The sequence below is a fragment of the Sinohyriopsis cumingii genome, chromosome 3 (assembly GCF_028554795.1).
Source record: "Sinohyriopsis cumingii isolate HCF-2022 chromosome 3, ASM2855479v2, whole genome shotgun sequence".
NCBI lineage: Eukaryota > Metazoa > Mollusca > Bivalvia > Unionida > Unionidae > Sinohyriopsis > Sinohyriopsis cumingii.
In genome coordinates, this window is record NC_142963.1 from 122,857,121 (window position 1) to 122,870,265 (window position 13,145).

The window sequence follows — 13,145 nt, forward strand, 5'->3', positions numbered from 1 at the left end:
TTGAATATCTGATCCTAATACAGCAAACCATCACTGAGGTATCTTGAAGCGAACATTTTCTTCCACATGCTGACAAAGATTTCAGCTGGAAAAGAATAAGGATAAGCTACATGGGCCTATGATGTGGAGTAAGACTGGGTTAATGCACTTCTAGAACTAGAGAATGGTGCATTCAGCTCAGATGTGTTTTCCCATTACAGACTGGGTAAGCTAAACAATAGTGATAGCTGACATATTACTGATATTAAAAATAAAATATGTGCCATTTTCACACATGACCAAGTAGACTTCATAAGAAACCTTCTAATGAAATCCCCATGCATCTTCGCTAGCCAAGGTTCGATGTGATAACCCTAGTAACATCATGTCGTATTGAGCAGATATTTCTGTACTTTGGATCTGTGAATTTCACTGGATGCAGCAGGAAGCCACTGCATCCAATCAAAATTAAGTTTTTCAAATCTGAACATTGTTTGTACACGATCAAGACAAGGTGAGCACACAACTTGAATGAACTGATAAATAAGCACTTTTCCAGCACCAGTCCGTGTTTGCACAAATACCTTTCTCTCAAATACACTTGTAATGGCATCCTTCTGGTGTATAGCCATACTTTCGATGTTCAACTTCCAAGGTATCCTTTTTAGGTCAATTGCCCCCACCATTTTCGGCTAATGTATAACATACCACTCTATTGGGTAGTTGGCATTACATACTAAGGGAGGCAATTCATGAATTCAAATAGATGTGGCTAGGACAAAGCACCAGTATAATCTGCCAAGGTGTAGATAGGAATATCATAAAGGAACCTTGTCTAGTGAAGAAGATCCCCATGGTGATATAACCATCCATATTGAAATAGCTGCCAAGATTTTCAAGATGACTCTTCAGTTCTAAGTTTATGTATCACCAAATAGTCACACAAAAAAATGAAGAAGTCCAAAAGCAGTAAAATCCTCAAAATATGAAGTCAAATTATTTATATGAGGAATAAGAAGTGTGCCCCCATCTAATGATATGCAGGAGAGAACATCAGGTTTTTTCTATATTGCCAAGTCTGGCAAACAGGGAATTAGTAATTTCAAGAAATATATATAAACACCCACATCTGTCTTTCTGTGTCATGGCCATCAAACAAGATGTCATGAGTTTGAAACTCACAGCGGCATCCCAATTTTTAAAAAATACTATTTTTAAATTTTTTTGTTCAAACTTTCTTTTCAACTTATTGATCCCAAACTTTTAAATATTTTTTATATATACAATTTTAATTTTTATCTTGAAAATTTCTTTTATTATTCCCATCCTAGGATGGGCAATAGCTAGTAACTATGTAATTCTGAATGCTTATGATACCTTGCAGAAAAGGAAGATTGAAGAATGAGAGGAGAAAGAATTATACATACCCTTCTCAGCAACTTCTTGGTTACTGTATCTCAATACAACACATTCTACTGGCACCAATTCTGGGCAAAATGCACTGAACATGGTCAGATTCTTGTCAGCATGGAATTTCACTGGCACCACATCTTGGTAACTGGCAAACTCATTGGATTCTCCTATACTAAAAATACAGAACAGTTCCATTCCTTTACCCATGTATTTGCTGAGAAACTCCTCAGTGACCTTTTGGACATATGCCCTGTACTTGACAAGCTCCCGATTGACACCTGTGATGCACAAAACTATTTGCTTCTTGGATGGCTGTAAGGTGCTACCTTCTGCTATTGGGACAGCAAATAATTCCTGCAATTTTTGCTTCATCTTGTCCATAAAGGAATCAGCAATCCTTATACAAAAAACATCTTCAACTGGCCGTGTCTGTAGCTCAAATCTTCCACACAACAACCTGTGTAGCTCCATCATTATGGTAGATCTCTCAAACTCCGGGTTTGGCCTATACCGTATGTTATCAGTTCCTGGCACTATTCTGGTCCTTGAAGTCCACTGATATAGGGGCTTGTGAAGCATGGATCGAACTTGGTAAGTCGGATCTATGTAGTCATCCATGAGCAAACCTAAGGCAACTGAAGACGGCAGGGATAATAAAGACACAAGTTTCGATTTGGATTTGCTGTTTGTGTCTTTGATAACCTCGTTGATAAAACTAAATATGGTTGAATCAATCACATTCAAGTCCTGACCTTTGATCATATCTGTGAGCTGAATAGTATGAGAGTATTTATCAAGGTCACAGTTGAACAAAATCTGTGAAAGCCCATCTGTATCACTTTTTCTGAAGATAAAAAGGTGTTTTAAAAAAATAAAGATTTAAATACAATGATTGAAGGAAATGATTTTATTTTTCTCATAAATAAAAAAATAGATTTTCCATCACTTTTGTATGTTTCTCATCAAAACCACAAATTTTTCAATGTCACTGTTGAATAAAATCTGTGAATTTCCATCTACATGCATGTCACTTTTTTCTAGGGAAAAAAACAAAAAAAAATCCCCAGAATTCATCACTATATTAAGTTTCAGCTCAGATTCATTATTATTTTTATAGGTTATATACGGAACTTTTCTGTTTCAACTTATTTTAAAATCTTCTATCTCTGAAAATCCCACAATCCTTATTATGGGCAATTCAGGAAAAGATGGCTTAAGTTTACATCTGGGTCTCTGCCAAAGGCACAATCTGGTCAGTCACGCTAGAGAAGATGCACTTATCCATTACAATATATGCGATGGTGTATCAATCTTGTGCAACAGGAGAATGTCCATAATAAAAAAATGATCAGAGGTTGTTCAGTTTTTAATACTGTATATCTCTTATAAAGAGTCACTACATGTGTGTAAAAGGAAGATCTTATCAACATGTGCAGATGTTATGTCAATAGACGATTTGCATGATGCTGTCATCAGCAGCAGATATTAAGAAAATGGGGATTAAATAAATTTGCTGACATTATTCGGATATTGAAATCGTGTGGTCGCATTCTAGTTCAAATCGGAGATTTATTGTTTGAAGCCAGCCTTATTTTAGGAATGAAAATGAATCTCCTCTAACTCCTAACTCAACCATTAACCCGGGAAACCAGCCACGAGATTTTAAACCGCCAGATAGCTTAGAAACAAAACTACCAAATCTTAATACAACCCTTTCTAAATCGCCAGCCAAACTGGTAAGATGAAAAGAATGACTTTATATTTATATTGTTTCTATTTAATTGCCATATATTATTAACACCCATAAAGGAATATGACCAAGTACTGAGACTTAGGGGGTGACTATTTAATAATCAGACAAAGATATCATACTTTACCATTACCTCAAAACAAAAAAATTCCAACATAAAATGACAGATTTACATTTTTCACAAATCAGAGCAAGAGTCCTTTATCTCAAGCTAACGATGGGTCACATATTTCCCCCAAAACACAAAGCCCTTGGAAAAGTAAACCATTGGTCCCTGACATTACTGGTATTTTGCTTCAGCAACATCATTATAATGATGATGGTTATGACAATGATAATAATGTATACAGCAAAATCAAATTGTAATTATGTTGTACTGATTACTCGGTCGACTCATCCTTCAATACTTTAGCAACATTGTGGTCAGGTTTAATCTCCGCTACATTGATTGCTGACCTCTGGGGAATACCTGTATGTAATGCAATGACATCACGACACCTTTTACTAAAGCACCCATTATCAATTTTCACTCATTCATTTATGAATAATTTCACTTAAAAGTTGGCACATGGAACAAATATCACATGTCCCTGTTATGTTTTGAATGTGACAGTAGATGGATGAAATCATTTTAAAAAATGGTGTACATATTAAAGTACACATTACACCACCCACCTCCTGCGCTTCATTTTCATTTCTGAAGCAATGTAGCATTTTATGAATAGCTGTTTAAAGACTGTGTATTTGTGTGTGTGTGTGTGTGTGTATGTGTACATATTATTATTATTAGCTTGTATCTTATATGTACATTATTGAGGGCCTCAATGTAGCTGCGTTTCTCATTTGTAACCAATTAAGTCACTCTCTGAAAATAGTCTTTATTATTATTATTACTACCAGAAAAAAGCTTTGTTTCTGTGCAGATATATTATAGTATAACATTTGTGATAAGTGTTTAAATGAACCTTGATCCTGTGGATAATTAGGAAAATGAAACTAATACACTACACTTATGGACAATTTGGTCATCAACTGAACAAAGGAAAAAGAAAAAGGAAAAACAATATTACACAGAAGTGCAATCTCTGCATATTTTCTTTCATATTATACAACACATATTGAGAATATAAAAATATATCCCTATTTATTTGTCAAAATTATCTACAATAATTCAATAGAAATAAACAGCAGTTCACTGAAATGGAACAAGGGGGACCCTATGCTGTTTAAAGGCAAAATCCTTGTCTCCTAATATAATATTCTGCCATGTTCTATATTATAGTTGCTGCACTTATATCTTCATCATAAAGGGGACAACTTATTTTTTAATATTCTTTTTCTACTGTCCCACATATGCTTGTGAGCTTGCTCATTTTCCCCTAATAATTAGCAAAAAGTCCTTCCTTCAATGTTTAGAAGAATATATAATCATCTCATTGTTTGTAATAGCATGGGAAAATGTTATTAATCAATAGGGTTAATTCAGGAAGCTCTTCATGACTCTTCCTGATTTAACACAGTGCAAGTCTTTCTTCATTTAATGAGAGTGTAATCAATGATTACATTACTCACCTCAACTTTATAAGACAGCATTAGCTATTGCAAACATGACGATGCTGAAAATAAATTCAGACTAAAATGATCTTGGCTCCTTTTCTAGCTAAGGATTCTTTTTCTGCAATCATTTATCTTTACACTGGATGTTTTAATAACTTTAAAACCTATAATTGTTATTTTTAATTGGCTCTATATAGACTATATATAGACATACTGCAAAACTACCTACCTACCTACTGTGACTGGACATAGAATATATAAAACAATAAATAAGATATCAAATTAGAGGACCAACAATGAGCTTATATAAAAACCAAAGATAACTGTTTTTTTGTGTAGAATTTAATTTAAAAAATCATTGTTCTTAAAATATGCTTAACAGTTATTCATACTGAGTGGGATATGATTTATATAGATGGAGCATGGATGAACATATGTGATTAAAAATAGCCCACAAAAAAGCATAAAAAGGAGGTCACTGTGTCATTTTTTAGTTTTAAGACCACCTACCAGAAATTCATTCAATTATCAAGTTTTATGACTGGAACATCAACAGCATCTAGTAAATAACATTTTTTTCTCTCACAACGTCAAAGAAGCATAAAATGCAGGTCACAGAGATCAAGTTTTACAAAATGGATGAAGAACTTAAGTTACCAATATGTATCTACTCACTTAGTTTCCTTATTCTTGTTAAGATAGTATGCATTGAATATGTTTCAACCATATATGGTCATGAGCAAAATGCAAACACTTTACCAAAAGCCAGCAAAAGATGGAATATAGTTCATGATAAGCCTCTTTTGTTGTATGAGTGTGGTACAGAGGTGTACCGTATTTTCGCGCATTTAAGACGCACCTAATTATAAGATGCACCCATATGTAAGACGCGGGTTTTGACGATTTGTGTAAAAAATATTTGACATAAGACGCCCACAAATATAAGACGCACGCGGCCTAGTCATCTGCCGCACTGAGCAATTCATCTCCAGTGGTTTCCCTTCCTTTATCATAAATGAAAATTTGTCCAATGTTTCATCACCCGTCAGATGTAAACAAGGCTTCATTATCATTTTTAGTTGAGATCAAAGAATTGTCTGAGGCAGGACCGCAACGGTTATCGTTTATTCTTATCTCCCGCTGGGCCAATAGCGGATGGGTTGAGTAACTGGTATTTAGATTCTAGAACAATAAACGCCAGATGTAAAGGCGGCTTCATTGATCTGCTAGGCCAAGTCTTCAGCGGGTGGGATTAGTACCGTACATAGACCAATAAATGCCCGATGTATGTGGTTAGCATATATACCAGTAAACGTGGGAACAGTCTCTTATTACCGGTATATATAAATGAGTGATCAATTTGCTTAGCATTTTTAAAATTTATAAAATTGTCATGATGCCGAAGCGAAAATCATATACGGCCAACTTTAAATTAGACGCCATCAAGTTTGCCAAGGAGCGTGGCAACAGAGCTGCTGGAAGAGAATTTAGCTGCAGCGAGAAGAATGTACGTGATTGGAGGTTGGAGGAAGAGGACATTAAAACAGATGAATCCAAGGAAACGAGCTCGTAGAGGTAGAAAGGCAAGATGGCCGAACTTGGAAGAAAATCTAGCCAACTGGGTGCATTCGCAACGTGACAGTAACCATGCCATTTCAACGATAGCAATCAAACTGAAGGCTCGAATTATTGCTACAGAAATGAAGATCACAGACTTTCGAGGTGGCAGTGTCAGCTGGGTGTACAAGTTCATGAAACGGAACAATCTTGCAGTCCGGTCACGTACAACTGTTGGACAGAAGCTTCTGGACGATTGTGAGAATAAATTGGATGTTTTCCATACCTTTGTTCAGAAGGAAATAAGTGAACTGAAGTTGGCAGATGATGACATCATCAATATGGATGAGATTCCAATGTCATTCGTGTTAAAAAATACTTAGATAAGACACCCATTAATATAAGACTCACCCTGGGTGCGGGGTAAGTAAAATTTTGTATAAGACGCGTCTTATATACGCGAAAATACGGCATACAGTCTAATTTAAAACGAGTGTGGTACAAACAGAGGTGTATACAGTCTAATTTAAAACGAGTGTGGTACAAACAGAGGTGTATACAGTCTAATTTAAAACGAGTGTGCTACAAACAGAGGTGTATACAGTCTAATTTAAAATGAGTGTGCTACAAACAGAGGTGTATACAGTCTAATTTAAAACGAGTGTGCTACAAACAGAGGTGTATACAGTCTAATTTAAAACGAGTGTGCTACAAACAGAGGTGTATACAGTCTAATTTAAAATGAGTGTGCTACAAACAAAGGTGTATACAGTCTAATTTAAAATGAGTGTGCTATAAACAGAGGTGTATACAGTCTAATTTAAAATGAGTGTGCTACAAAAAGAGGTGTATACAGTCTAATTTAAAACGAGTGTGCTACAAACAGAGGTGTATACAGTCTAATTTAAAATGAGTGTGCTACAAACAGAAGTGTATACAGTCTAATTTAAAATGAGTGTGCTACAAACAGAGGTGTATACAGTCTAATTTAAAATGAGTGTGCTACAAACAGAGGTGTATACAGTCTAATTTAAAATGAGTGTGCTACAAACAGAGGTGTATACAGTCTAAATTAAAGTAGTATGAGAATGCCAAATTGCATCTTTAATCACATCCTCCAAAGATGAACAAGTCAGATTTAATCACATCCTCCAAAGATGAACAAGTCAGATTTAATCACATCCTCCAAAGATGAACAAGTTAGATTTAATCACATCCTCCAAAGATGAACAAGTTAGATTTAATCACATCCTCCAAAGATGAACAAGTTAGATTTAATCACATCCTCCAAAGATGAACAAGTCAGATTTAATCACATCCTCCAAAGATGAACAAGTCAGACAGGCCCAAAGGGCAGCAATGTCATTAACCTCATGGGCTTTAACATTCATAAAGGACAAGTCTTTATTAGTAAGAACTTGGTAAGCTCCCTTGAAGGTTAATGCAATTTGCCTGAAAATAGTAGAAGCTAAAATATAAGCTTGACCTTTACTGGGTAGGAGAAGCTACATGACATTTAAAAACTTTAACACAATACTATAGCATTGCCAATGCTGATGCCTTGCAGAAAAATGGTAATGTCTCAACAATCACAAGAGAGATAATAATGTGTAATATGCTAAAAAAGTACTTACAAGATCTTGTCACACACATCATACATAATATGAGTCAAATGATGTTCTGTCAGTCCAATTGGGCAAAACATATCCTGCCAGACAATCACATACTCTGAGGAGGACATGTTAAAGTCTGAATGAGCCCATCTATGAATTTTCTGTCTCAGCTCTGAGGAGCACTGTACCTCTGGCACAATTACAACCAAAAATTCTGAAATTCAATGGATGGTAATGTGTGAGACCAGAAATATTTTAACTATAATCCCGTCATAAATATTCACTGCTAATCAAGTTGTAATGAATATTCATTGATATTCAAGTTGATCTGCATGCACAGGACAGGTTGTATTTTTCACAAGATGGTTGACAAGTTGGATATATATGACAGAAAATAAAGATGACATAAAGCAATACATGTAGAATATCAACACTCTTAAGTCTATCATATACTGATTTAAAAAATTGCCAATTCATAATTGCCTCTTTAACAATAGGTCCCTAAGTCCAAGATGGCTCACCTGAATAACACGAACAGTCCAATGCAAAAATAGTTAGCCAAGAAACCTGGGTAAGTAGAATGCGGTTTCTGCAGAAATTTCGTCCCAATACTGGTTACTGCACATGCCAAAAACACAATGTTTCATGGCTTCTCTATGTTTTTGGGGGGCATTTGCATCCATATCTGATGGAAAAACTGCATCCTTTGACCAAAATTTAAAGGCCTTTCAACCATAATGCTGTGACAAATGATAAAATGCTGTTTCTTTGTTATAAATAAAGTGTTTTCCAGATTTAGTAATGGCTCCCATATCTGATGGAATATTGGCATCATTTGTACAAAACTTAAAAGATTTCAAGCTAAGATGTATATGTCAATTTGGCATAATTTAGTTAAGTTGTTTTTTTTTTAAATGTTTCTGTTTTTAGTAACAGTGGCCACATTTGTTTATATATTGGCATAATTTGTACAAACATGAATGTCCTTTATATCGGCATATTTCCGTCAAATTTGGTCAAATTCTACTGAAAGGCATTTGAAAAGTAGTATACTTGTTTTTCTATTTTTTGATATAATGAAAGCCATATTTGATGGTGAATCAGCATTCTGTATAAGCTTGAAAGTCTTCTATCAAATTTGGTCTAATTCTACTGAACAGTATTTGAGAAGCCGTTCAAGGAGTTTTCTATACTTAGAAATGCTGGCCATATTTGAAGGCAACTCAGCATCGTTTGCAAAAATTTAAAAACCCTTTATGCCACATCGATTATTTCAAATTTCATCAAATTCTGGTGACTGGTTTTTGAAAAGAAGTCATTTAAAGGTTTTTATATATACAGTAACAGCGACCATATCTGATGACAGATTAGCATCATTTGTATAAATTTGATACCCCTCCAAGCCACAATGTTTCCTGCCCAATTCAACCAAAATCTGTCCACAAGCTTTTCTATATGAATTCTACAACAGCAAATGATGAAAGATGAGGAACAACGCATGCCAGATGCTGGGACATACCTTAAGCTTACTTGACCTAATACCTAGGTGAACTACGGCCACAGCTTGCCAACATTTCTTAGAGAACCATTGGGAGGAGGTGGGGTTTACTTAATATATATATATAGTGGACTAGATCTGCATTATATTAGAAATGTGATGGTTTACATACTGCAAAACAAAACTGAACACCGTTAATATCACAGTCCAATACATCTAATTCAGTCAAGTGGTTTCTGAGAAGTCATTTAATGGTTTTCCTGTTTTTAGTAACCACTGCCATGCTGTATTAAATTCTGCTGTATAGGTTTCTTAAAAGAAGTTGTTGAAAGTTTTTTTTCTATTTTTAGTAATGTCAGCCATATTGGATGTCTTATCAGCCTCAGTGATATAATCTGAAAGGACTTCATTCTGAATGATCCTTTCTGTCACATTTGGTTAAATTCTGCAGAATGTTTACTTGAAAAGTTTTTTATTGATATTTTTTTGACTACCAGTTGCCATATTTTATGGCAAATTTATGTCATTGCAGGGTTGAGCAAATTTTTTTTAATCTCCACTAGTCCAGGACAAGTGGTTTCAGAAAATTCACTAGTCCCACCTTTCTCTTCACTAGTCCCACCTTACTCGTCACTAGTCCCACCTTATTTTTCACTGGTCCCAAAATGGTAATCACTTGCCGAGATTTGATGAGACGTATGTGCTTAATCCATAGAAAAAACAAACAAAACGTTATACAACATAATTATTTCTTAAAAGAATTTAATTTTTCAAAAACATTGGTTGTTATACATTTGGCTTCTTCAGGTTCATGTATATATGTTTTAGCTGATGGATTTGAAAATATGTCCATGTATATGTCTGCCACCTGCACCAGCACTAAGCCAGCAGTTGATAGCTGTGTCTGGGTTAAAGTCCTCAAGCTCTGGTCCATTTGCAGAAATGTTCATTAGCATCTGTAAACTCTTTTGGTTTAAGGAATTCCTTAAAGAAGTCTTGATTAAGTTCACTGAACTAAATCCTCGTTCACATTCAGAAATAGCTACCGCACACTCAGTATCCGCCTTACGTTTTATCCCTCCATTTTCAAACAAATTTACCTTCGCCGAATCGCCGTTATTACCTTACTTGCGAAAATAATTTAGCAAATTCATTTCATCCACAGAGTAACTATCAGCTTGCTTGACAACTACTTTTAAAGTGATCATAACATCAATTTTCTCTTTTAAATACGAACTGAAACAGCTCATTAATTAGCGTAATTGTTTCGCTTTAAAAACAATATCGCACGTGGAAGTTGTTGCTGTTGTTGTTGTTGTAGGGTTTAACGCCATTTTTCAGCACAAGATAGGCTATACATGGCGGCCAGTATAATTGGTGGAAGAAGAACCCTGGAAAACCCCGGGAAGAACCACCGACCCACGAGAAGCTATGGGCAGGCTTTCTCACGTACCAACGCACGTGGAAGTTTATCATCTGTATAATCAATTATAAATTAAAGAATCATTACTGTCATTTAATCAGTTCATAAAGGAAACCAGCACTGATGTCGGTAAAGTACCTTTCATTAATTTAATTACACTGACTCGCTGGATTAAAATCATAGTGAGCTACTCGTTATGATCTACATTGAGTAAACTCATTGCAACAAAACCGCTTACAACACTGCTAATTGATCATACTGGCTTTCTTTTGTTTGACGTGTTTTGATTTGCCGATAATTTGATCGCTTAGCCCAATATGCAGTCAAGCGGTAAAAGGATGTAAATGTATACACGAAGAGGGGTAGAATCAAGTATTCAGTACGCCCAGAGGGCATGATTGGCCAAATAAAGGCAGATATAGTGATTAAAGCACGAAAATAAGGACTAGCCCGACTTTTTTAAGAAGCACTTGTCCCGGACTAGTGACTTGGAAAATTTTACTTGCCCGACTTCAAAAATGACTAGTCCAGGACATCGGACTATGGGATTTGCTCAGCCCTGCATTGATATAAAATTAAAATCCCTTCATGCCAGAACACTTTCAGTGAAAAGTGGTGAAATTCTGTTCATCAGTTTTGAAGAAGTCATTTAAAGGCTTTCTGATTTGGGAACTGGTGACGTATCAGATGGCACATTAACATCAATTGTACAAATTTTTAAAAAAAAATATGCCAGTGGTTTTTGTGATGTTTAAAAAAGCAAATGTTGATGGACATGCACAATGGTGGACACAAACTGGATGCCTGCCGATACCATAAGCTCACTTGGCCATAAATGATTATTCAGTGGGTTCCACATTTCAATGGAGATAAGATTAAATTTAAGAGTTTATTAAAATAAAACTTGTCCTGAATGACAAATGCTACAAGACAACCTGTACTGAAATATCAGATTCTCAATGCAGACTATATAGTATAACACCTGCCATGAAAGACCACCTGTAATGAGAAACCCTGAATATCTGCAGTAGGGGTGGTCTCTCAAGGCAGGTTCTAAAGTATTACAATATATTTATTCAACAAAAACAACAAATTAGTGTAATGTAATCACTTTCAGGGATATTTTACCTTTGCTGCAGTGTACACACTGATGTCACAAAAAAAAAAAAAAATAAAAATGTGCCAGAAAGTGATACAGATCTTCCTTGTTAAAATGTGCTTCATAATAATGCAAGTCCAGATATAATGCTGTACCACTTTGACATTATGGACCCTATGACCAAAATCATACCAATGTATAACAGTATGGACCCCACAACCAAAATCATACCAATGTATAACAGTATGGACCCCACGACCAAAATCTAACCAAGGTATAACAGTAAGGAACCCATGACCAAAATCTAACCAATGTATAACAGTATGGATCCCATGACCAAAATCACACTTATGAATAACAATATGGACCCCATGACCAAAATCAAACCAATGTACAGCAATATGGGTAACACTATGGAAATGATAACCAAAATCATACCAATGTATGACAATATGGGTAACATTATGGAAATGATGACCCAAATCACACCAATGTATGACAATATGGGTAACACTATGGAAATGATGACCCAAATCATACCAATGTATGACAATATGGGTAACACTACGGAAATGATAACCAAAATCATACCAATGTATGACAATATGGGTAACTCTATGGAAATGATAACCAAAATCATACCAATGTATGACAATATGGGTAACTCTATGGAAATGATAACCAAAATCATACCAATATATGACAATATGGGTAACACTATGGAAATGATAACCAAAATCATACCAATGTATGACAATATGAGCTGAAAGAAGACAAGGTGAAGCATAATGTTATATTGTTACTTCCTTTTCAAAACATTACTATTTTATTTATTTGGATGGTTACCGCTACAACACCACAATCAATATGTCATGGTTCTGTATGTAACACGCTTCTCACAATAATGACATTCAGTACATAATGTGATCGGCAGTTATGGACCCTAACTAATGCCTTATAATGAGAGCTGTATAATATCATATATTTATAATATCATATATTCCTTAATTAACTCCCCTGGGGGCACTACATTTTTCACATGTGTTGCATTTATTAGGGCACAATAATGAGTGTGAAGGAGGGCATTAATTAGGAATATATGTCAGAGCCTTTACTTAAGTTACTGAAGCTTTCATAGTTGTGATTCGAATCATGAAAACTCAAATAAGTACTGAACGAAATCCGCGGCCTCCACTTTGGAGAGTGGAGAATATGACCCAGTTACTTTAAATAGCAGAATTCCACCAGATCTTAAA

General features: G+C 35.2%; 1 protein-coding gene across 1 annotated transcript in view; it reads right to left on the reverse strand.

The window, feature by feature from the left end:
* The window catches only part of LOC149803755 (uncharacterized), a 76,349-nt gene that overhangs the window by 15,618 nt on the left and 47,586 nt on the right, over positions 1-13,145 (reverse strand). The window contains exons 8-9 of the mRNA XM_089953524.1: positions 7,891-8,083; positions 1,407-2,236 (exon numbers count right to left, since the gene is read on the reverse strand). Coding sequence (XP_089809650.1) covers positions 1,407-2,236; positions 7,891-8,083 — 1,023 coding nt within the window. The remainder of the gene's footprint in view (positions 1-1,406; positions 2,237-7,890; positions 8,084-13,145) is intronic.